Here is a 27115-nt window from a genome sequence, read left to right on the forward strand (position 1 = left end):
TTTTCCCCACCCTTCCCACTTTCCCTACGCCTTTAGCCCTTTACTTCCTATTTCACATTATTAATTATCTCATTAGGATCCTGTGTACTATTATAGTTTTTCACACCAGAGAAACTATTCGGTATTTCAGTTAAAGAAATCTCTGTATAAACATTAAAAATAGGGAATCCTAAAATAAAACTAAAAAGGAAAGTAAAAGAGAAAAGGCAATGATGTAAAATTAAAATAATCCTTAATTCTGAAGATGAAAATGGTCCCTGAACATATTCCCGCACTATTTTTTAAAGGAGGCTCTCTTTCCTCCAGCAAAAGTGTTTGGCTCCTTTATCAAAGATAAGGTAGTTGAGTGCGCCTGGACTTGTTTCTGCATCCTCTATTTTGTCCCATTGATCCACATGTCTGTCTTTCTGCTGACACCATGCTGTTTTTATCACTCTTGCTTTTTAGTATAACTTGAACTCTGGGATTGTGATGCTTTACCCTTGTTGCCCAGAATTGCTTTTGCATTTCTAGCTGTCTTCTCATTTCATATGAATTTTAGGATTGCTTTCTCTAGTTCTGTGATGCTATTTGGTATTGGTATTGCAATATACCTATAGAACAATTTTGGAAGTATGGCCATTTTGACTATATTGCTTTGGCCTATCCAGGAACAGGGAATATCTTTTTTTTTCTTTTCTTTTTCTTTTTCTTTTCTTTTTTTTTTTTAAGTACCAGGAATCTAACTCAGGGCCTCACACTTGCCAGGGAAGGTGCTGTGCCATTAAGCTACATCTCTGGCCCCAGTCATACCATTTTCTGATATCTTCTTCAACCTTTTTTCAGAATGTTGCAATTTGCATTGAAGAGGTCTTTCGCTCCTTGGGTTAATTCCTAAGTATTTTATTTTAGTTGGTGCTATTGTAGAAAGGTTTTTCTCCCAGTTTCTCTCCCAGGGATTTTATTATTGGTGAACAGGAACACTATTAATTTTTGAGTGTTGACTTAATATCCTGCTATGCTACTTAAATTTGATTATTAACTCTAGAAGTCTTTTGATGGAGTTTCTGGGGTCTTCTATGGAGAAGATCCTGTCATCTGCAAATAATCGTAATTCCACTTTTTCCTTTCCTAGCCATACCTGTTTGATTTTGTTCTTTGTGTAAGTGCTCTGGCTAATGTTTGTGGACATCTTCATCTTATTCCTGATTTTAGAGGGACAGTTTTCTGCTTCACTTCATTTAGTATATTCTTGGCTACTGTTTTGTCATGGTATTTATCAGACTGAGATAGACCTTCTACACCTATTTCTTCAGGGTTTTTATCATTAAAAGATGTCCAATTTTGTCAAGTGCTTTTTCTGCATTTATTGATAAGATTGTGTAACTTTTGTCCTTGCTTCTGTTTATGTGGTATATTATATTTATTGATTTGCATATATTGAACCATCCCTGCATCCCTGAAATAAATCATACATGGTCATGATGTATGATCGTTTTGGTAATTTGCCACACTCTGCCAGTACCTGAGGAGTTTTGCAGCTATGCTCAGAAGACATTGGCCAGTAGTTCCCCTTTTGCTAATATAGAGTCCATTTCTGGTTTTGAAATCGAGGTAATGCTTGCTTCCAGGAATGGCTTTGGGAATATTGCTTCTCTTTCAATTTCATTAAAGAGTTTAAGAAGTATTGTTGTTAGGTCTTCTCTAAAGTTCTTGTAGAATTCAGTAACGAATCCATCTGCACCTGGGGTTTTCTTAGTTGGTGGTTTTGGGGTTTGTTTTTTTTTTGTTTTTTTTTTTTTTTTTTTTTTTTAATTATTTCTTCAATTTCATTGACTGGTATTGGGTTATTTGAGATTTTTATATTTTCTTGATTCAGTTTGGTCATTCATATATATCTAGCAATCTGTCCATTTCTTCTGAATTTTCCATTTTATTAGAATACAGTATCTCAAAGTAGTTACCAATGATTTTCTGGATTTCAGCAGAATCCACTGTGACTCCTCCTTTTTCATTTCTAATCACATAGGTTTGGGTCTTTTCTTATTTTTATAAGGTTGGCTAAAGGTTTGTCTGTTTTGTTTATTCTTTCAAAGAACCAATTCTTTGACTTGTATTGATATTTTATTTAGTCTCAATTTCATTAATTTTTACTATGATATTTATAATTTATTTCCTTATACTAGGTTTGCATTTGGACTGTTCTTTTTCTAGGACCTTGAGGTGCATCATTAGGTTATTTATGTGATGTTGCTTTGTTTTTCTATGTACTGGGAAATAATAAACCTAGGGCTTTTGCACTAAGATACCTCCCTAGCCATTTTATTTTATGACAGGAGTCTTGCTATGTAGTTCAGGCTAGCCTTGAACTCACTCTGTAGCCCAGAGTGACTTCAAACCCTTAGTGACCTTCCTGCCTCAGCCTCCCATGTACTGGTTACAGGTAGGAGCCACCATGCCCAGCTCACTGTTTTTCTGGTATGGGAATTCTCCACTGTAAACTTCCCTTTTAGGACTGTTTTCTTTCTTTCTTTCTTTCTTTTTTTTTTTTCTTGGTACTGGGGATCAAACTCAGGTCCTTGAGCTTGCGAGGCAGGCGGTGGAACCCTGAGCTAAATCCCCAGCAGGACTGGTTTCATTGTGTTTCATAGGTTCAGGTTGTTGTACTGTCATTACTGGTTGATTGTACCATGGGAAATGTCTAGTTTCTTCTTTAATTTCATCTGTGACCCATTGATTATTCAAGAAGATATTATTAATATCCATATGTTTGCATAGTTCCTTTGGTTTCATTTGATTGATTTCCAGTTTCATTGGGCTATGACATGATACTATGCATCTGATAATTGTAATTCTTTTGCATTTTCCTAAGCATACTTTACAGACTAGTATGTGCTTTATTTTGGAGAAAGTCACATGTGCTGCTGGAAGAATGGATACAACACTCAGTAGGTATCTATTAAGTCTGTTTGATTGGAAGTATGGCTTTAAAAAAAAAGAAAGTATGGTTCATTTTTGACATTTCTGCGTTTTGTTTTGTTTTGTTTTTTTTGTCTAGTTGACTTGTCCATTTATGACAGTGGGGTACTAAGGTCCCCCATTATAATTTATTGGTGTTTGTCTGATTTTTTTAGTGTTTGTTTTATGAAGTTGAGTGCACTGGTATTTGGTAATATCCAAGACAGATTAAATACTAACGTACCATAAGAAACAATTATGTACTTCCCTTAACCCTAGAGAAGAAATCCACAATTATTGTATAAATATTTTTTATTCTTTCTTTATTTTTTATTAGAGATTGAAAAGATACATAACAAGAAATGAAGATACTAGATAAAAATTTCAAATATACATATATATGACAGCAAAAAAAGGATATGAAATAAACAAGAATTTATGTAACACAGACTAATCGAAATATATTAGTTTGATATGATCTTCAAACATTATGTTCTTTCTCATTTTCTTATAATATTTTTGAAATAATGTAATTATAAATAAAACAAAGTTACATATTATAATTGAGAAACTGTCCTCAAAATTTTATGATTTATAAACTCCTTGGTTTAATTAATTGATAAATATCATATACTTGTTGATTGTACCACTTACATTTTCTAAAACTTCCCACAGAAAAAAAAATACTTACATTTGAAATCCAAAAGCAACTAAAAATATTCACATTTTTAAGATCAGATTTTTCTGTTTCTATTTTATTATATCCCATACTTATTTTTATTATATTTTATAAGCATAATGATAGAATTTAACACCAATAGATATGTAGTATTTTTCCAACTATCAATATGCCAAATGTGCACAATCCTACCACATTCATGCCCGTTTCTCATTTAATAGTGCACACATATATGTAAAAACATACCCCCCACACATATACACAATGCATATTTTCTACAATACAATACATACTTAGGTATAATAAAATAGTGCAGTGATGTGTGGAATGTTGGTGATTTGTATAATTTGAGAAAAAAATATCATCTTTGAAGGAGTTGGAGAATTTGTAATATGTATCAGATACTAAATGATATTAAAGATTAAGTATAGTTATAATAAAATTTACTTAAAAATTAATATTCATCATCAGTAGAAAATAAGTACAAAGATATATTGATAACATAACAACATTTGTCTTAACATATTTCCAACCAAACAAGCTGTAGTGACAGAAAAGGAAGTTTGTAGAAAGCAGAGATGAAAGAGGAAAATGACAGATGGACCTTAATACTTTTCATACTACTCATACATACAGATTTCATAAATTCTCAAATAAAAAAGCAAAGAAAATGAGAACCAAAATAACTCATCAATTTGGCAGACCAACATATAGAGACAAGGATTAATGTATTGATAAATTTTTAAAATATGAAATGTAAAGCCTGAGATTTAGCTCAATAGTGCTACACCTGCCTAGCCAGAACAATGTGCCGAGTTTAATCCCCAGCATCAGAGGAAGAAAAAGAAAAAGGAAAAAAAAGAAGAGGAAAGAAAAAAAGCATATATACTTTCTGACATACTCAATAAACTAAAAATAAATTATTTGTTATCTCTTCCTCTTGAATTGTTCCCTTCACAAGGATGTAGTGAGCTTCTTTGTCTTTTTCAACCAATTTAAGGTTGAAACTTACTTTGTGAATAAGATTGCTAGCCCTGCTTTTTTGCGGGGGCGGGGAGCTCCTGTTACATGAAGTTTTCTGTCCTTTCACTTTCAGTCTATGGGCTTCTTTTTACACTAGACTTGTCTTGTATACAACATATTATTGGATCTTGCTTCTTAATCCATTCTGCTGGTCTATTTCTCTTGACTGGTGAATTGAGGCCGTTAATGTTGATGGTTATAACCGATATGTACTAACTTATTATCATGGTTTTTTTTTGTTTTTTCTGCCTTCTTTTAGTTTCTTGCCTTGCCTATTTGATTTGCTCTGTTGGGCCTCATTGTTACCTTCATTGTCTTTTTCTAGGATATTGTTTAGAATTGGTTGTAGTGCTGGTTTGGTATTCATAAAGTTTCTCAGGTGTTCATTATCCTGAAAATATCTTATTTCCCCATCCATTTTAAAAGGAAGTTTTGCAGGATACATCAGTCTAGGTTGGAGGTTGTTTTCTTTTAGTACTTGAAATATCTCGTTCCAGGCTCTCCTTAACCTAAGGGTTTGTAATTGAAAAGTCTGCTGTAATTCTGTTTGGCTTTCCTTTGCATGTAATTTGTTTCTTGTCTCTTACTGCTTGTAGTATTTTGTTCTTCTGTTGGGTTTCTGGGATCTTGATTATTGTATGTCTAGGTGTAGATTTTTTTTTATCACAGCTAGTTGGAGTCCTATATGCCTCACTTATCTCTATGTCAAATTCTTCCCCTGTATTTGGGAGGTTTTCTATAATTAATTCTGTGAACAGCTTTTTTAAGTCATTTACATTTTCTCCTACTTCTTGAATTCCTATCAATCTTATGTTATTCTTCTTAGTATCGTCTAAGAGTTGTTGTATCAATTTCTTATGATCCCCTACTGTTTTTAAGAGACCTCTCTTTTCACAGTCACTGACTGCAATTTTATCTTCTATATCTGAGATTCTATCTTCGGACTCTTTTATTCTTTTGTGAACACTCTCAATGGAGTTTTTAATCTCCTGGATATCTGTTTGAATTTGTCCTATGGATTCCATTTCTTTCTTGTATTGAGCATTTATTGTTTCCAATTCTTTCTTATGCTGGGCATTCATGGCTTCTATCATGGTCCTGAGTTCATCTATTTTCCTCTCAGTTTCTGTTCTAGAGACACGAATTATAACTTTCATTTTGCTTGTCATCTCTATGATTATCTGGGAAATTACTTCTGTTTTATATTTCTCTGGAGCCTGATTGATCAGTTTTGTTACTTCCTGTGCCCTGAGTTCAGGGTGTCCTGATGATTCACTGTCAGACTTTTCATCCTCATTTGCCCCACTATTTGCTACTGGTGAATTGGAAGTCTGTCCCTGTATCTTGCTTGAGCATTTTCTCATTTTTACTATTGTTGTTGAGTTATCCTTAGTTTTTAACCTTTAGATTATTACTTAAATCTTCCTGATATATAGTTGGGCTGCAGCCCATGGGTCTCTAATGACTCATAGACATTCTCATTTTCATCATACTGAAGAAAACAGCTCATTGAATCAATCACAATCTTTTATCTAATTGATACAATCAGCACCACAATATAATGAAGCACAATTTGCAAATTGACCACTTATGGTAGTCATCAATCTATCACCTTCAAACCATGTAAATTTAATTAAGATCAAGAAGTAATCCAGAATATGCTTACAGTAAATAAACTTTTCAATAAGGATATTTACCATTTACAATGGGGGCTTTAAAAAAGTTAAGACAAGAGGAGTAGATAAGTATAAGAATTAGAGAAGGTTTCAAATGAGGCCAAAAGACATAGAATGACCAGACAATTGTCAGGAAATTGTTAAATTCAAAAAGAACAAACAAAATAGAAATATAGTAACCCTTGAGTGAGGTAGAATAGCATAAGAAAAGAACATAAAGAAAAGAGAAAAAAATAATAAAAGAAGAAATCTGAATTAGGACAAGAGCAGAAACAAAAAGAAAGATGAGGGATACTATAGTGAAGTAAGAGACTGAGTTAGAGAAAGAAAAAAAAAGAATTTGCAGAGTAGGATGAAAAAAAGAAACAAAAATGAGTTTGAAGGGCCTCTTTCAGACTGTATCACTGCTGTCATAATATACAATATGTGCTGCCATGTGCAGAGCCGAGTTCCCTGACCTCAGCTAGCTGGTGGCAGAACCCCACAAAGCAGACTGAGCTTGGGCTGCAAGGCCCAGACTGAGTTCCCCGACCTCCTAAAGGGCTGAACTCCACTCAGTTCTACTATAGGTTTTCCCCCACCACTTCTTTAAAGATGTTCAAAGTTGAAAGTGCCAGAAAATACTCTTTATGACCACGTCTGCCTCTACAGAGTAGGTCCAAAGACTGGTACAATCAGGAGGTCTAAAAGCGCAAGGGGGAAGTTTGCGGGGGGCTTTGGGGGTGCCCGCGTGGCTACCTTTCTAGGGCTGAAGATGGTGGCAGCGGTGCCAGCAGGGGAGGGCCCGGCCGAGAAGACCCTCTGGCGCTAAAGATGTCAGAACGCAGCCTGCAGGAGAGGGCGCAGCCGAGAAGACCCTCCGGAGCTGAAGATGGCTGAACGCTGCAGGGAGGGCGTGGGCAAGAAGACCCTCTGGCGCTGAAGATGGCGAGTATTGTATAAATATTAAGACAACCCAAGTACTGACTTACAACTAATATGTACAAAATACAACAGCTATACTAAGGTAGAAAAGAATTCAACAGTAATTTTATAAAGTTAACTATCTGAAGATCAATGAAGTTTTATAGTTATACTGTTGGAGATACAGGGTTTGGGAATGGGGGAGTGCAAGAAGAAAAATGTGAAACTTTAAACTGTATATGAGCAGGAATAGAGCAAAACGGTACAAAGGACCATATTGAAAAGTAAAAGGATGCTTATAAAATTATGTAATGGTAAGAGAAAAAAACTGATGAGAAATAGAAGATAAAAGAAAAAGAGGAAATAAATTTTATTATGAATAAAAAGAAGAGAAAAAAGTAAAGGGAAAATTAAAAGAGGGAAAAAAGAAGAAAAAGAGATGAAAAGAAAAAGAGCACAAAATTCCCCAAACCCCATAAGCTGGTGAAAAAAAAGGAAAGGAAAGAAGAAAGAAAAAACTAAAAGCAGCACACACATTCATCCCCCAAAAAACAAAAACAAAACAAAAAGAATTTTCTCTGTGATTTTTTTTCTGGTACTGGAATCGAACTCAGGACCTTGTACTCACCAGGCAGGTGTGATGCTACTGAGCTATAACTTTGGCCCATCTCTGTGATTCTGAAGGTGTGATTTTCTTCCAGGATCTAGAAGTTTAGGGCAGTGTCCAAGTCTAGAGGTGCTCATGTTGTAGATAAAGAAGACAGTCAGACCCCAAATTGGTGCTGGATGCAGGCAACTGCAGGTAGTAGGATAAGGGCAAGGGTGCCAATACTGCAACTTTTAAATCAAGAGTAAGTCAAGCTGAAGGTGGCCTCTCGCTGAGAGGGTGGGGCCCGTATCATTTAGCTCAAACCCCTCAGAGGATCTCTTTCCAGGCTGACCACAGCTCCCTCGCCATGATCATCTCCTACGGATGTCTCTCCCCCAGTTACTGTGGGAACACAGTACTGGGAGCCCTGGAGTGAGGCCAACCAACGGCTCCTGTGAGTCCCAGGTTCAATCAGTCCTTCCCCAGAATGGTGTCTGTCCGAGCACTCTCTGGGACTTGGATGGTGGGTGGACTGAAGTCACTCGCCAGCTGATGCCTGCTGAAAGGACTCAAGTGGGAGCAGAATCTCATATTCTCCTTGCAGATTGCAGCACCCACAAATCTATTCCACTGCCACCCTCTGGAGTCCCCACCTTCATTTTGTCTGTATAGATTTGGTCTCCCCGTACCATGAGCCATAAACCAGGAGCCAGGGAGAAAATGCAGATTGTCCCTCCCCTTCTCTGAATTCTGTGCGGTCTCTTCAGTATTTTCGTGGGTTTTAGTTCTCCTGTCAGATCCCTCCTGGTTCCTTGGTATCCACTTCTGTCTCCCCCCACCCACCCCAAGTTGTGATTTATTTTCCAGTATCTGGATTCTGAATCTCAGAGAGGCTGAGTTGTTGTTTACCACTCCACCATTTTCTTGGAAGATTTTAGGAGCATTATTGATTTGTGTGTTGATTTTGCACGCTGCTACACGATTGAATTTGATTGTTAATTCTAAGTCTATTTGGAGGAATTTTTAGGATCTTCTATGTAGATCATGTCATATAAGAATAATGATAATTTCAATTCTTCCATTTCTATGTATATTCCTTTTTTTTTTCCTTGCCTAATTGCTCTGCATTGAATAGGAGTGGTGATAGTGGACATCTTTGTCTTATTCCTCATTTTAGAAAGGAAACTTTCAGCCAGGCATGGTGGTGCACACCTGTAATCCCAGCATTCAGGAGGCTGAGGCAGGAGGGTCACTGTGAGTTCAAGTCCAGCCTGGGCTACATAGTGAGTTCCAGGTCAGTCTCAACCACAGTGAGACCCTTTAAAAAAAAAGAAAGGAAACTTTCAGCTTTTCTCCCATTTAATATGATGGTTGGCAGTAAATTTGTCATAAATGGCTTTTATGCAATTGAGATAAGATCTTTCTATACCTATTTTCGTCAGGGTCTTTATCATGAATGGATGTTGGATTTTGTCAAAGGCTTTTTCTGTGTTTACTGAGATGACCATGTGATTTTTGCTCTTGCTTCTGGTTATGTGATGTACTGCATTTGTTGATTTTCATTCTTTGAACAACTCCTGCATCCCTGGAATGTAGCCTATTTGGTCATGATATGTGAACTTTTTGATGATTTATTGTATTGTTTGTCAGTATCTTGTTGAGGATTTTCACATCTGTGTTCATGAAAGAGATTAGCCTGTATTTGGGGAGGGGAGGTCTGGCTTTAGAAGCAGTAATACTAGCTTTTAGGAATAACTATAGTAGTACTCTTTCCCTTTCAATTTCATTAAAGAGTTTAAAGTATCTTGGTGTTACATCTCCCCTAAAGACTTTTGGGGGTTTTGCTTTAGTTTTTTGGTTTTTTTGGTTTTTGAGACAAGGTCTCACTGTATAGGTCCAGCTGGCCTTGAGCTCACTATGTAACCCAGGCTGGCCTCAAACTCACAGCGATCCTCCTGCCTTAGGCTCCTGAGTAATGGGATTACAGGTGTGCACCACCATGCCTGGTTTCTTCCCCTAAAGTTCAGCAGTGAGTCATCAGGTCGTGAGCTTTTCCTAGTTGTAGGCATTACTACTACTACTACTACTACTACTACTACTACTACTACTATATTATTATTATTATTATTATTATCATTACCATTACTGCTTCAATTTCATTGCCCATTATTGTTTTATTTGGGATTTTTATAGCTTCTTTGTTCTGCTTTGGTAATTCATATATATCTAGGAATCTATCCATTTCTTCTAAATTCTACCATTTATTGGCATACAGGTTTGCAAAGTAGTTGCTAATAATACTCTGGATTTCAGCAGTGTTCATTCTGATTTACACCTTTTTCATTTCTAATTGAACTAATTTGTTTGGTTTATTTTCTGCATTTTTTTTTTGTAAGCCAAGCTATGGATTTCTCTATTTGGGGGTTTTGCTTTAGTTTTTTGGTTTTTTTGGTTTTTGAGACAAGGTCTCACTGTATAGGTCCAGCTGGCCTTGAGCTCACTATGTAACCCAGGCTGGCCTCAAACTCACAGCGATCCTCCTGCCTTAGGCTCCTGAGTAATGGGATTACAGGTGTGCACCACCATGCCTGGTTTCTTCCCCTAAAGTTCAGCAGTGAGTCATCAGGTCGTGAGCTTTTCCTAGTTGTAGGCATTACTACTACTACTACTACTACTACTACTACTACTACTACTACTATATTATTATTATCATTACCATTACTGCTTCAATTTCATTGCCCGTTATTGTTTTATTTGGGATTTTTATAGCTTCTTTGTTCTGCTTTGGTAATTCATATATATCTAGGAATCTATCCATTTCTTCTAAATTCTACTATTTATTGGCATACAGGTTTGCAAAGTAGTTGCTAATAATACTCTGGATTTCAGCAGTGTTCATTCTGATTTACACCTTTTTCATTTCTAATTGAACTAATTTGTTTGGTTTATTTTCTGCATTTTTTTTTTTTGTAAGCCAAGCTATGGATTTCTCTATTTTGTTTCTTCTTTGAAAGAACCAGCTCTTCGATTCATTGATTCTTTGCTTTTTTAGTCTCAAATTAATTAACTTCTCCTCTCATCTTTATAATTTCCTTCCTCATACTTGTGTTGGATCCTTGTTTACCTGGGACCTGGAGGTGTATCATTATTTAGTTGGACTTGCGCTATTTTTTTTGATGTGTGCATTCACAGCTATAAATCTCTCTTAGGACTGCTTTCACTGGGTCCCATAAGTTCCGGTGTGTTGTACTTGCATTAGGATTTGATTCCAGGAACTGTCTACTTTCTTCTTTGATTTCTTTTGTGAACCACTGATTATTCCAAAGGGTATTGTGTCATTTCCATATGTTTGCATAGCTTCTGTGGTTTCTTTTGCACTATATTATTATTATCATTACCATTACTGCTTCAATTTCATTGCCCGTTATTGTTTTATTTGGGATTTTTATAGCTTCTTTGTTCTGCTTTGGTAATTCATATATATCTAGGAATCTATCCATTTCTTCTAAATTCTACCATTTATTGGCATACAGGTTTGCAAAGTAGTTGCTAATAATACTCTGGATTTCAGCAGTGTTCATTCTGATTTACACCTTTTTCATTTCTAATTGAACTAATTTGTTTGGTTTATTTTCTGCATTTTTTTTTTGTAAGCCAAGCTATGGATTTCTCTATTTTGTTTCTTCTTTCAAAGAACCAGCTCTTCAATTCATTGATTCTTTGCTTTTTTAGTCTCGAATTCATTAATTTCTCCTCTCATCTTTATAATTTCCTTCCTCGTACTTGTGTTGGATCCTTGTTTACCTGGGACCTGGAGGTGTATCATTAGTTATTTAGTTGGACTTGCTCTATTTTTTTGATGTGCGCATTCACGGCTATAAATCCCTCTTAGGACTGCTTTCACTGGGTCCCATAAGTTCCAGTGTGTTGTACTTGCATTAGGATTTGATGCCAGGAAATGTCTACTTTCTTCTTTGATTTCTTTTGTGAATCATTGATTATTCCAAAGGGTATTGTGTCATTTCCATATGTTTGCATAGCTTCTGTGGTTTCTTTTGCCATTGATTTCTCGTTTGATTGGGTTATGATCTGATAACATTATGAGATCACTTCTATTCTTTTGCACTTACATAAGCATGCTCTATGGGCTAGTATATGGTCAATTTTGGAGAAAGACCCAGTGCTGCTGAGAAGAATGTATATTCTGCTGGTTTGGAGTGGAACACTCTGTAGATATCTATTAAATGCATTTGCTGGAAGGTTTATATTCAGTAGTGTTTTATAAAGTTGAGTGTGCCAATCAATGCTGTGTATATATGTTATCTTTTTATTGAATTGTTCCCTTGACCAGTATGTAGTGACCTTCTTTGCCTCTTTTGATCAGTTTTGGCTTGAAGTCCATTTTGTTTGAAAATAGAGTACCTTCTCCTGCTTCTTTGGGGGCTTCTGTTGCATATAATATTGTTTTCCATCCTTTAATTTATAGCCTATGAATTTATTTTTGGATTAAATATTTCTTATGTACTTCATATTTTTGGATCTTGTTGCTTGATCCATTCTGCTAATCTGTGTCTTTTGATTGGGGAATCAAGACCATTCACATTTAAAGTTATTAGTGAAAGGTATTAACTTATTCCTGTCATTGCATTGTTTTCTTGTTGTTGATTTCCTTTTTTCCCCTTCTACAACTGCTCACCCTGCCTGGTATATTAATTCTATTACACATAATTGACTTTATTGTTTCTTTCCAGGATATCCTTAAGACTTTTTGGAGCTTTTTTTTTGGTGGTCATAAATTTCTTAAAGTGCTCTTTCTCATAAAAATTCCTTATTTCTCCATCAGGTTTTTTTTGTTTTTTGTTTTGTTTTTGGGTTTTTTTGTTTTGTTTTGTTTTTGTTTTTGTTTTTGGTACCGGAGACATAACTTGGGTCCTTGTGCTTGAGAGGTGGGCAGGAGGACCACTGAACTAAATCCCTGGCTCCATCAATTTTTAAAGCTAGTTTTGCAGGATATATTAGTCTGGGTTGGAAACTATTTTTTTTCTTTGGTACTGGGAATGGAACTCAGCACCTTACACTTGCCAGGCCAGCACAGCACCACTGAGCTACATCCCCAGCCCTGGAAGCATTACCTTTTAGGGCTTAAAACTCTTCACTCCAAGATCTCCTAGACCGTAAGGTCTGCACTGAGAAGTCTACTGTAATTTTAATGAGTTTACTTTTATAAGTGATTTGTTGCTTTTCTCACAGCTTTTATGATTCTGTCATTGTGCTGAACTTCTGGGATTTTGGCTATGATGTGTCATGGAGAATTTTTAATCTTCATTTGTTTGTGTTGCTGTTTGTTTGAGACAGTGTCTCATTTTGTAGTCCAGGCTGGCCTTGAACTCACTATGTAACCCAGGCTGGTCTCAAACTCATGGTGATCCTCCTGCTTTAGCCTCCCAAGTGCTGGGATTACAGGCATCCAACACCACATTCAGAGTTTTCTGATCAAGACTATTTGGGGTTCTGAATTATCTGTGTGTTAAATTTCTCCCCCATACTTGGAAAGTTTTCTGCTATTATTTGTGTATACAGGCTTTTTATGCCATTCATGCTGCCTTTTGATTTTTTCACTAATTTCAATAATCTAACATTACTCTTGTGTTATGCAGTAGCTGTTGTTCCAGGATTACTTGTTTTTAAGGTACCTCTAAATATGTAGTCACCTGCATCAGCCCTATTTTTTTCTTTCTTTCTTTCTTCTTTTTTGTTGAGACAGGTTCTCACTATGTAGTCGAGACTGACCTGGAACTCACCATGTAGCCCAGGCTGGTCTTGAACTCACAGTGATCCTCCTGCCTCAGCACTCAGCCTCCCAAGTGCTGGGATTACAGACGTGTGCCACCACACCCAGTCTCCTATCTTTTTATTTTGATACTCTGACCTCAACTGTTCAATTCTGCTACTCATATAATATACATATACATACACACACACACACACACACACACACCTATATATATATATATACATTTTTTTTTTAAAGACAGAGTCTCAATATGTATTTCAGACTGGCCTTTAACTCACTGTGTAGCCCAGTCTGGCCTTGAACTTATGGCAATCCTCCTCATAAGGTGATCAGCCTTATGAGTGCTGAGGTTATAGGCATGCATCACTACACACAGCTTTATTAGTCTTTTATAAACTCATTGATCACTTTGTTTATTAAGTCCATTATTTGTTTAGTTATATATTCTTTTATTTCATCAAGCACCTTACTGATTTTTTAATCTCCTCAATCATTTTGAATGCTTCAACTGTGTGACTTATTTCATGCTCCTACATGCCCTATGAATGGGCTTTGGGGGAATTGGAAGGTTTTGAAGGAGGTGGAAGGGATGCAGGTGTGGCTGGGTATATGTGTATGTTGATATGTATAGTCTGATTATAGTACAAAGAGTTTGTTGCTACAGTAGTATGGAGACCCCTTTCATTAGTATCTGATTTTAAGTAATGCAGTCTGGGCATAAGTAATTATAGGTCTTTGTCTCTGTCCTAAGATCTGACCATCTCCATTAATTTTGGAGGGGAGGATGCAGTTCAATTGGCTCTGCATCCCAGTCCTCTGGGAATAAACACAAGGCAACCTAGATATTGGGAAAAAATAGTTAATAGCAACAACTATGCCACCCTGGCAATAGCAACAATAATAGCATCAAACAAACTGGATATTGACATGCCATAAGAACCAATATGAATCACTGTTAACCATATAAAAAATTTATAGTATAAACATTGAGTTACATGAAATAGAAACATACAGTACATGTCTACTAAATTCAACAACTATACTGCCACTAAAAAGAATTCAACAGTAATAGCATAGTTATCTAAAGATTAATAAAGCTTAATTGTTACACTAGTAAAGACAAAGGTGGGAAAAGAAGAAAAAAAAAAGTAAAATTTGAAAAATTAAACAATGGAAGAGGAGAAAGAGAAAAGTGAGATAGAGGATCTTATTAAGGAGTAAAAGGAAATTAATAGAATTAGATAAAATAACAGAAAAAGAACAAAGATAAAAAGAAAAGCAGCAAAAAATAAAAATAAAAAAGAATGAAAAAAGGGAAATAAAACTCAAATTCCAAAGAACTAATCAAGAAAAGAAATTAGTCAACAACAACAACAACAAAAAAAAATTAGTCCATAAAAAATTCTGTATTTTTGAATGATTTCTTTCCAGGCTCTGCAATCTTGGAATCCAGCAAGTCAGTTATCTCTCCCTACCTTTATGGCCTGTGGATTTGTGGTGTGCTCCCTAACTCACATTCTAGAGACCCCTTTATACAACGCAGACCACGGCAACTATCCTAGCCAAGAGATGTCCTTGTTCACATTGGTAGATGGTGAAAGTAATGATCTCTGTGCTGGATTTAGGCAGGGAGGAGGGTTTCAAGCAGACTGCTGGATTTAATATCAGCACTTTCAGATCCAGTCACCTCTGAAAGCCACACATACTTTGTCTGACTTTTCACCATGGAAAATGGGGCCCTGTGTCCTTCTCAGCCTGAATTTAAAACTTCTCAGGGAATTCTGAGTCTAGTTTGCACCCTCTTCACAGCTGTCTTTGTGGCTGTCTCCCACTCAATCACTGTGGGACAGTAACAATGGAAACCCTGAAGTTGTTTTGTAGTTGTAATAGTTGTTCTGTTGCTCAGTCTTAAACAATTAACCCCTTCCCAAAATGGCTCCCATCTCAGTCACTTTTCTTGTGGCTGAGACAAAATACCTGACACCCAAAGTTAAAGGAGGAAAGGTTTATTTGGTTCACAGTTTGTAGAGGTTTCAGTTCATAGTTGGCTGTCTCCAAGGCAGGGTGGTATGGCAGAACAGCATTGCAGAGGAGAAACAGCTCACGGCAGGCAGAAGTCAGCAAGGCAGCAAGCTATAAGTGACAAAACAAGCAGGGACCTTCTCTGTGTCCCTCATATCCAGGCTTCCTGCCCTTAGGTCAAGTAGCACTCACACCCAGGGTAAGGTACCCTTGATCCTACCAGAACTATGCCAAACCAATGAGTGGACTAATTTAGTAACCACACACCCTTAATCACATACTCTAGATCCAGCCACCTTTGTAAAGCCTCTCCTATGACCACACGAGGCTTTGAGGGGACATCTAGATACAAGCCATAACAACTCCTGATTAAGCCCTCCCAATTATGGTGGGCACTACACTGGATTTCATCTCCAGCTTTAGCCTGACGTGTCAAAGGAGTCACTTTTGAAGTAAAACTTCACACTGCTTTTGCAATTTACAATATCTGTGGGATTTTCTTGGGGCTAATGCTATTGCCCAGTCCCTTGTTTCTCCCTGGAGCTGCTAAATTTTCAGGCTTTGGCCTCATCCATTATCAGGTCCATCAGTCTGATGGCTCTGATGCCCTATACCAAAGGGTAACAAAATGCAGAGCAGGCTCAGTGTTGGCCAGCGCCCACAACCAGGATGCAGAACCCATGGGCAAAGACTTGGCCAGGGATGAACATGGCTCTGGCAAGATTCAGGTGTCCAGATCCCCAGGCTGCCTCATCTGTGGTCAAGGTTTCCTGCAGGCCTTGGCAGCTTACACCTTTCTTTCTATCTTGTTTTTTCTACTCAAATAAGAAGAGCTCCTCCTCATTTTGAACATAACTTCCATTGTTCCTGCCAATTTCTGAAGCAGTTCTAAAGTCCTCTTTCATGAGTGTCTTTACAAGGTATAATCAAAAATACAGTGAATGCTGCCCAGTGCCATCCAACAGAAAGGCAGGCTTTTAAAAACACCGCAGTATCTCCCCATGTACCTTATTTACCAGATCTGGCATCTTGTAACTTCTTTATCTTCCCCAAAGTCAAAATGACCTTGAAAGGTAAACACTTTGATTTGATTCAGGACAGTGAAGTAGCCATAACAGTGCAACTAAAGACACTCACAAAACAGGACTTCCAGAACTTCTTCAGAAAGTGGTAAGAACAGTGACATAAGTGTATTGGAAACAAGAGGGAGTATTTTGAGGGGAACGGATGGCAGTAAATCTTTTATTATAATACATTTTTACAATACTAAACGTTCGTTGGATTGGTTGATAATGACTGTCTTAGTGACTTTTCTTGTTGCTGAGACAAAATACCCAACACCTAAAGTTAAAGGAAGAAAGGTTTATTTGGCTTACAGTTCATAGAGATTTTAGTCCATACTTGACTGCCTCCAAGGCAGGATGGCAAGGCACAGGAGCATCAAAGAAGAGAAAAAGTTCCTAGCAGGCAGAAGATAGCAAAAGCAAGCAAAAAGTAGGGACCTCTGTCCCTTATATCTTATCCAGGCTACCTGCCCTTAGGGTGGGCAGCACTCACACCCTTAATCCTGGTGCCCTTAGTCCTAGTATTGCACTATGAATCAATCCCAGCATCACACTCTAGATCCAGCCACCTCTGAAAAACCCCACTATGACTGCATGAAGCTTGGGGAGGACACCACAACATAAGCCATAACATCACATATTCAAATAACGGGTAAACTTCTGTTCTCTTGCTGCAGGTAAAGAAAGCTACAGATGCCTATCATTTAGGAACTGCCCTTGAACATCAAAAAGGAATGCTTACTCTCTGGCAGAAGATCCGAGGGGATTTGATCGGAATAGACACTAAAAACGAGTCCTTTTATGACACTTTTTCTACTTACACATGGTCCTGGAATGTTTGCCAAGAATTACTTTCTCCTAAGGACTTAAGGTTGTACGATGCCTATGTGAACAGAAATTCCTACCCCCACTCCGGATGCTCTTCCTCATCAGATATCAGTGAATGCGACTCAGAGACAGAAAGAAACAGAAAACGAAAAAGTTTCAAAGGGTTTCGACAATGAGATTTCTGCATCTTTCTAAACAGCCCATCAAAAGCTACTTTTTCACAATTATCATAATTATGGTTTCTTGCTTTTCTCTAATACATTCTTAGCAGCTGGAAATTTTGACATCTTTTGGATTGTGACCAGTAAAAAAACTTAACTCATAAAACGGTTTCCTTTTTCCTATATCTTTACAAATAGATACTATGCTGTTAGTTCCAGCTGTGTTCTGCTGCCCCCACCTGGCATAAAATTGCCAGATCTCAGCCAGAAGAAAAAAATCATGGCTTCTGAGGTCCTAAGGAATAAACATCTGAGTGTTCTGGTGACTGTAAATGCAATACAGTTTTTGAAGTGTTCAAATGGGAAGGGGAACAAGGGAGGTGGGAGGGTGAAAGGAAGGAAGGGACAAGAAAAAGTGAAAATAGGAGGAAAAAATGAAAACAAAGCTTTTGTACATAGAGAGGGGAGGGGGCTTGAGGGGGAATGGGACAAAATAAATTTTATTTTGCATTTTTTAATAGAAATCAGTTTTACAGATATTTGTGAAAGAAGCCAGAGGCAGCAGATGAAATAGACTTTCTACTTCAGGGAATAATATCACCCCAGAAACCTTGATTAAATTTAAGTATTCCTGGGCCAGGATTTAGCTCAGTGGTTCCGCCACCTGCCTCGCAAGCACAAGGACTGGAGTCCGATTCCGGGTACAAAAAAAAAGTGTAAGTATTCCTGAGGCTCCTTAGCCACATACCTACACACCTATTGCATGGATTTATCTTGATAGAGAACACTTTAATAGCAAAAACACCCAGGAAATGTAAGATAACTTCTGCCCTTTGCTTGGTTCAGTTCAGAATTAACCGCACAGGAGGCATCTAGTCTCCTTAAAGTTTTGTAAATGAAAGCCGGGTGTGGTGGAGCACGCCTGTAATTCCAGCACTTGGGAGGCTGAGGCAGGAGGATCGCTGTGAGTTCGAGACCAGCCTAGGCTACATAGTGAGTTCCAGGTCAGTCTCAATTACACAGTGAGACCTTGTCTCAAAAAAAAGTTTTGTAAATGAAAAGAACCAGTTAGCTTTGCTGACCAAATGTGCCCCCTTCCCCTTGGCAAGAATAGATAACTAAATGAATTTTAAAGGTAACCTCCCCTAACAAAGAAGTGCTGTATCCGGGCTGAAATTCAACTGCCTGGCCACCATGTTTTTAATATCAGCAATGTGAACTGTGGAAATGTAACATAACCACCTGAATGAGATCAATCAAGGCTGTAAAACCCTATAAAGGGGGAGTTATAGCCCAGTACTGGATCGATCAGGGCACTGCCATTAGGTGTGATCGATCCCCATTGATGGAGTATACTTTTGTTATTTTACTTCCATTCTGCTGCCTCTCTGTGTGTCACTTCCCAATTCCTTCCATAACAATCTTACAAATAGCTAATCTCGTCCATTAAATTCGTTGTCGTTGTTTAAAGAATCTAAATTATCACACATACATATGGCAAGTTTGTGTGAGGACTGTAATTTTTACTACAGAAAAATTTACATTACATAAATTTTACTATTTTAATAATGTTAAAGTGTGTATGACTTTTACTCTTTCTAGTTCCCATCCTTGGAATTCATAGGACATTTTTCTATGGTTCTTGAAGGTTAATCACAGAGAAACAATTTGTGGACTTTACAACACTAAATCTTATATTAACCTTCTGATCTACTATCAGGAAGCAAAATATGTGTTCTTTCCTATACTACTTTTGACCTAAAAAATGTATGGAATGACATCAATTATTTGTAAGAATTATCCAAGAGGTGTGTGGGTAAGCCCATCCCAGTTACCATATAGAACAAATCTTCTAAATCATTATTCCAGAAAAACATGATCCAGAAAAAAGAAAAGGAGCCAGGTATGTTGATGCACGCCTACAATCCCAGCACTTGGGCGGCTGAGGCAGAAGGACTGCCATGAGTTCAAGGCCAGCCTGGGCTACACAGTGAGTTCAAGGCCAGCCTGAACTGTATAGTGAGCAGGATAGCTTGAGCCCAGGAGTTTAATGCCAGCCTGAGCAACACAGCAAGACTACATTTCAAAATCCAAATCAGTACACACACACACACACACACACACACACACACTTCTTTATAAAGTTATGATTTTGGGGAAAAGAACTAACCTTATAGATAAGTAACCATATTTTTTAAACAAAAAATATTAAAGGTTTGACAAGAGACTTTTTAAAATGGCTGTCAGTATAACAAAAAAATCCAGGAGATAAAATTTGGATGCCAAAATATATTGCTGGAATATTTATTTCCTTAGGCCAGTGGATGACAGGACAAAATATTGTTTTTTGCTTTGTTTTGGTTTGGTTTGGGGGGTTGTTTTTTGAGACAGGCTTGTAGTTCACTGTAGTTCAGGCTTGTCTTGAATTCACAATGTAGTCCAGAATGGCCTCAAACTCATGGCAATGCACCTGCCTCAGCCTCCCAAATGCTAGTATTATAGACATGCACCACCACGCCCAGCCCAAAATATTGTTAAATAGATCTGTCCTTGAAAATTAAAACTTATGACAATTCTTACTATTATTATAATGTCACACACTGCAAATTACAGCATAAATTGGCTCCTCTGATGGAATACAATATAGGAACAGGTACTTGTTCATTCATTCACCAATTTGCTGAGTTGCACACTGTGTGCTGATCTAGGACCTAGATATATAATAGTGAACAAACAGATAAAATGCCCTGACCTCAAGGAGCTTAGTACTGAAGCTAATTATAAGCACTGACTCAGGAACTTCACGTCTAAAAATTAATTCGAAAGAAATAAACATAACTATACAAATTTATTTAGTTACAAGGGTGTGTATCATGTTTTTTGAGACAAGGTCTCATTATCTTGTCCAGGCTGGCCTTGAATTCACTATGTACTTACTCCATGCCAGCCTTAAAGACATAGCCACCCTGCTTCGGCCTCCCAAGTGCCAGAATTATAGGCTTCACTACCACACCTGGCTTATTCCCAGCCCCTTTTTTATTTTATTTTCAGACAGGGTCTCTTGAAGTTGTCCAGGGTGAACTTCAACTTGCAATAGTCTCACCTCAGTTTCCCGGACTGTTGATATTACAGGTGTGTACCACTATACTGAGCTTAAAATTTTTTTAAGGGAAATGTTCTCACTCTGGTGCTCAGTCTGGCCTCAAACTCAGGCTCAACCATCCTCCTGCCATCAGCCTGACAAGTAGATGGAACTGCAGGGGCATAGTCACCCCAGGGTAAGAAACTTAAAGTAGCTTAAACCTTCAGGATATCATGATACAGCTATATCAAACAATACCAGAGGGCCAGGAACGTAACTCAGTGGCACTGTACCTGCCTGGCTAGCACAAGGTCCTGAATTCAATTCACACTACCTAAAAAAAAAGAGAGACTATTACAATGATGTTGTAAAAGAATATTTCAAACAACAAAATAATATTTGCAATTATTAAGCTAAAAGACAAGTTACAAGCTGTGGATTAATTGCACATGACTGCTGTACTAGCACTCTAGGAGCATGAAGCAGGAGGACTGAGAGTTCAAGTCCAGCCTGGGTAATTTAGCGAGACTCTGTCTCAAAATTTTAAAAAAGATAATAATAAACCCTGTTAATGACAGGTGATGGCTGCCGAGTGGCATGCAAACAACCATGCCCACATGGGAGAAGTGGCTCTCTGCTCACAGCCAGAGCCAGAGGTCACCAGAAGGTCTGTGGGATGCCCCAGTTGCTCCTATTCAGCCAGGGAGTCCACCGGTTCAGTTCAACCTAGAATACACCATCAACCTGTAGCCTCTTACCGACACTTCTGGTACAAAAGAGCCTCTCTAGGAAAAGGACAGCTCTCCTGCAACCAGATTACAGTGCATGAGAAGGAATTTGACAAAATAGGAACAGAGAAGACTGCAGAAAGGGAGAGTAAGTGCACCTCAGCTCCTCATGTCACTGCTACGGTTGGGAGTAACTTTCTTCAAATCACCTGGTCGTGAACATAACCCAGGAGATGAAGATGAAGGACTAAAATGCTTGATGACAGAGATACTGGGTCACCACGATGGAGTCCTGCAAGACTGTGTCATCAGCTACTCCACTGGTAATTGGCAGACACCAAATTGCGTCTCCTCAGAATCTATATATTCCCGCACACAGTTCAAAGCCTAAGGAACACAAGAAGTTGTTTCTGGTTTAGCTTCAAAAGAAAGCCTTGTTTGCAGTCTCTAAAAATTACAAGCTAGGGGGCCGGGGATTTAGCTCAGTGGTGCTGCCACTTTCATCTCAAAGGCCAGGTCCTGAGTTCAACCCCCAGTACCAAAAACAATTACAAGCTGGTAGCTGCACCACTGTTTGAACTGTGTGACTGTGGACCCATTTTCAGACTTCCACAGCTGTTGCATAGGTTCCATTCATTTTAAAACTGAACTCCTGCAGGAGAGAGAAGGAAAAGAAGCCTTCTCAGTGGGCACAGCTATAAACAGCGTAGAAGAATAAATGAGAGGAAGCTGGGCATGGTAGCACACGCCTGTGACCCAGCGCTCAGAAGACTGAGGCAGGAGGATTGCAGTGAGCCCGGGCTACATAGCAAAACTCTGCCTCAAAAAAAACAAAACAAAAACAAAAAAGAATAAGTAGAAATTTTTTTATTTTATCTCTTCCCCAACCCCTAAATTTTCACCTTCTATTATTTCAATAGTAAATTAATATGAAGACCTAAACAGTAATACAAACATGTTTACTTTTGGTTCTACACGTAATTTTTTGTACATTAAAGAAAGTGAACTTTGTCTTTTTTTAAATTTGTCATTAATCTTTGAAAAGTCTTTTTTCTTTTTTTTTTTTTTTTTTAGCTGGTCTCAAACTCACAGCAATCCTCCTGCCTCAGCCTCCTAAGAGCTGGGATTACAGGTGTGCACCACCATGCCCGGCCTGAAAAGTCTTTTTAAAATAAATAAAATAGGGCTGAGGGTTTAACTCAGTGGTGCCACCAAAGAGCCTGAGTTCAATCCCCCATACCAAAAAAAAAAAAAGAATAAATTAAATAAAATAATAAGTGATGGGGATGTAGCTCAATGTGAACACCCTGGGTTCAATCCCGTGTCCAAAATAAAAACAACAACAACAAAAACCCTGTTAAGAGGCTGGAGAGGGCCCTTTAAGAAACTGGGTTGTTATAAAACTTGGTTATAGGAACCAGGGATTGAGCTCAGTGGTTCTGCTGCCTGTCTCACAAGTGCAAGGACCCAGGTACACAGTACCAAAAAAAGAAAACTTGGTTTTAGGACTTCTGGGAAGATGGCAGAGTGGTGAACAGCAGAGAGAGAGAGAAAGAGAGAGAGAGACTCTCCGAGATTTGGTGTCCTGACACTGGAACGAATATTGCAGCAGCGTGAGCAGCAGAAAATGGAGGGAAGGGGCTCCTCAGAAGGGTCTGAGGCAAGAATTACAGCGTACAGGGAAAATGAAGAGAGCCTTTAACAAAGAGGAGGGAGGCGCCAAGCAGCGCTCTCTTCCAGAGCCCAGACTCTCCGAGAGGGAACGGACCTAACCTTCAGTAGGCACAGGGACTACTGAAGACGCCAGAGCCTCCACGGAGAAATGCACCACTGGAAAAGAACAGTGCACAAACTGGACCTCAGTGGCGGGTTCAGCCCTCACCCAGGAGAGGATAACTGGGTGGCAGCCATCTCGGAGAGGGGCCCACTGAGCCAGGAATTCAGAACAGCTGCAGGTGGACTCCATCTAGTGGCTCCCAGTGCCTGAGTGGGTGCTGAGTTCAAATTAGCAGGAATCAGGGAACAGTTCAAGTTGGCAGGAGACACATAGGCTGTTGTAGGCTCAAAGAAGCTGGCTCCAGGCTCATAGCCAGAAACCGGAGTGAACTTCAGAGGAACTAAAAGGGCAGGCTGGATGGGATTATTCACTACCCCACCATGAAATTGCAACTGGCTTGCTGGGATTCATCAATTTGGCTCTGGACTCTATGTACCCACATTGCCTGAGAGTGACAGCAGAGACACTCCTTGAATTGAATTTTTTTAGATTTTTAAATCTTTTTTTCTTTTTTTCCCCTCCTTTCTAGTTTTTTTGTTTTGTTTAGTTTTTTCTCGAATGTTTGAACAGTTTCTAGTTCTTTGTGGTTGTTATTGTTTTGTTCTAGTTTTTTCTTTTTCTTTTCCACCTGTCCTCCTCACCAGTTTCCTAAAGTTTGTCCTCCAACCTTACTTTTCATCTCTTTCTCTTCTTTTTCTGTTTTTTACCCCCTATCCCCTTTTAAATCTTCTCCCCTAAGGGTAAAAATGCCATATTAAGGGCTACAATGTGTCATTTTCTAGGCTGTATTCAATGCTATTGTTATTGTTGATTGTACTACTTTAGCCAAGGTGACATAACTGTGCTAACCAGTTGTTCCTCCTGGTATACCAAGGCTAGAACTGACACCTGGGCCAAATAGGCAGAAACTTCTTGTTCCCAATAAATTGAAGAGATAGGATTCTGCAACAGACTCAAAACCCAAAAGCCAGGGCCAGGGATTTGGCTCGGTGGTTCCACTGCCTGACTTGCAAATACAAGAGCCCAAGTTCGATCCCCCATACCACACCAAAAAAAAACCCCAAAAAACAAAAATAACAACAACAACCAAAAAAAAAAAAAAAAAAAAAAAAAAAAAAACAGTAACTAAGACACTAGCACACTGCACTACAATAACCTTGACATGACTTTGGCCCAGAAATTTGGCTCAGTGGTTCCGCTGCCTGACTTGCAAGCACAAGGGCCCAAGTTCAATCCCCAATACAAAAAAAAAACAAAAACAAAAACAAAAGCTGGGTACAACTGGAAGACACTTCTAAGAAGTAGTCATTTCCTAAGGGTTCTGATTACTGGAAATAAAGCTACTCACCATAAGCAATTTACAACTCAGGAATCAAGCTTTAAAAAAAAATAGAAAATGAGAAGACACTTAAATAAGATGCAATCCCCACAGACTTCCAACTCACCAAAGGTAAACCCCAGGGGCAATGAAATGGAACAATCTGAAAGCCACCCACCTGGACTCTCTGAAGTAGTAACAGCAGAAGTAATAAAGCAAATGAATGAGGCTATAGAAAAATTCAAAGCAGAAAGAATTTCCCAGATAATTACAGAGATGGTAACCAGAAAAAAGATACAGATTTTAAAAAAAATAGGCCAGGCGTGGTGGTGCACGCCTGTAATCCCAGCACTCGGGAGGCTGAGGCAGGAGGATCACTGTGAGTTCAAGACCAGCCTGTGCTACATAGTGAGTTCCAGGTCAGTCCCAACGACATAGCGAGACCCTGTCTCAAAAAACCAAAAAAAGAGGAACTTGGGAACATGATGAGAACCATGAATGCTCAGCAAAGAAAAGAAATGGAATCCATGAAAGAGATTCAAACAGATATCCAGGAGATTAAAACTCCACTGAAAGTATATGCAGCACATTGAGACTATACTCTTAAGTGAAATAAACAGGACACACTTTAGTAAATACCAAATAATTTCTCTGGTATGAAAAATTAAAAGTGTAAATAAGGTTCAAATGATATAACTGGGAGTGTGAAATGGCTAAAAGGGAAGTGGGAAGGGGAGGGGAAAGGAAATAAGGGAAAAGAAAAAATGGAAACAAAGTCTTTGTAAATAGGGAAGGGTGAAGGGGGTGAAGGGAGGACAGGGGTATGGAGGGAAAAAAAGAACCAAGATATATCATATCAAGATACAAGATCCCAATGATAAATGTAACTGTAGTGTTTGCTATGAATGTACCAATAAACTTAAAGGGAAAAAAAAAAGAAAGTATATGCAGCAGAATAAGCCAATGTGAGGACAGAATATCAGATATAGAAGACAGGATTATGGTTAGCGATCATGAAAAGAGAGATTTCTTAAAAATAGCAAGGGACCATGAGAAATCTATCCAGCAGCTGCTAGATGATGCAAAGAAGAATAACATATGATTGACTGGAGTTAATGAAAATGCAAGAGATATTGCAAATGACATTAAAAAAACAAACCTGTTCTCAGAAGTAATGGCAAAGAACTCCCCAAATAGGGAAAAAGAATTTTACATACAGATAAATGAGTCACATAGGATTCCAATTAGCCATGATCAATAAAAATCTTCCCCAGAGCATATAACAGTCAAGATTCCAGAAATTCAACACAAGGATAGAATATTAAAAGCTGTTAGAGAAAACAAACAAATCACCTAGAAAAGAAAACCCATCAGAATCACAGCAGACTTCTCAACACAAACTCTCAAGTCAAGGAAAGCTTGTAGTGAGGTATTTTAAGTCCTAAAAGAAAACAATGACCAACCCATATTGATAACTATCCTTCAAAACTATCCTTCAAAATCGATGAAGAAATAAGATACCTCCATGACAAAGAGGACCTGAAGAAATTCATGACCTTCAAACCAGCACTCCAAAATGTTCTGAAGGCTGTTCTAGAAAGGGACAATAAGGATTACAACTCCATGAATCCCAAAATGAATCCAACAGGCAAGGCAAGAAATAAACAAAACAGAAGGAAGCCAACAGCAGGAAAATAACATGACAGAGATAATACATATCAGTTATAACCACCAATGTTAATGGTATTAATTCACCACTCAAAACAGACTGGCAGAATGGATCAAGAAGAAAGATCCAACAATATACTGCATACAAGAAACATTTTAATTAAAAAATAAATTTATAGATTGAAAGTCAAGGGATGGAAAACAATATTTCATATGACAGGAACCCAGAAAAAGCAGGGAAGCTGTTCTATTTGCAGACAAATAGATTTGTCTTGGATTTCAAGCTAAGACTGATCAAGAAAAACAAAGAAGTTCACTACATCCTTGTTAAGGAAACAATCCAAGAAGAAGAGATAACAATCATAAATATATGTGCACCAAATACCAGCGTACACAACTATATAAAACAAATATTAACACACATGAAAAATTTAACAAACACTAATAGAATTGTAATGGGGGACCTCAAAACCCCATTGCAGCAAATACACAAATCAACTAGACCAAAAAAAAAAAAAAAAATCAGAACAGAACCAAATTTTTGAGTAAATGGATTCAGTAGATGTCTACAGAGTGTTCTACACCACAACATTGGAATACACATTCTTCTCAGCTGAACAGGGGAAGTTCTCCAAAACAGACCACATACTAGCTCATAGAACACACTTACATAAATGCAAAACAATTTATATTATCCCATGCATATTATTAGACCATAGCACAATAAAAATGGAAATCAATAGCAAAAGAAACCATAAAAACTTCATAAACACATGAAAATTAAATAACACTCTCCTACCCAGGCATGGTGGTGCATGCCTGTAATCCCAGCACTCAGGAGGCTGAGGCAGGAGGATCACTGTGAG

The 27115-nt window shown here is 38.0% G+C and overlaps 1 protein-coding gene and 1 pseudogene across 1 annotated transcript in view; both read left to right on the plus strand.

Annotated features, from left to right (window-relative positions):
* Positions 1 to 17803, plus strand: part of Efcab3 (EF-hand calcium binding domain 3) — a 215970-nt gene extending 198167 nt beyond the window's left edge. The window contains 1 exon segment of the mRNA XM_019209488.2: positions 17365 to 17803. Within this exon segment, the coding sequence (XP_019065033.1) occupies positions 17365 to 17691 (327 nt within the window). The 3' untranslated portion in view covers positions 17692 to 17803.
* A 3564-nt stretch (positions 17804 to 21367) lies between these two features.
* Positions 21368 to 22128, plus strand: LOC117287323 (annotated as a pseudogene).
* The last annotated feature ends 4987 nt before the right edge of the window (positions 22129 to 27115 follow it).

The sequence above is a fragment of the Fukomys damarensis genome, unplaced genomic scaffold, assembly GCF_012274545.1.
Source record: "Fukomys damarensis isolate Sample0158 unplaced genomic scaffold, DMR_v1.0_HiC HiC_scaffold_23, whole genome shotgun sequence".
In the NCBI taxonomy this organism is placed as follows: domain Eukaryota; kingdom Metazoa; phylum Chordata; class Mammalia; order Rodentia; family Bathyergidae; genus Fukomys; species Fukomys damarensis.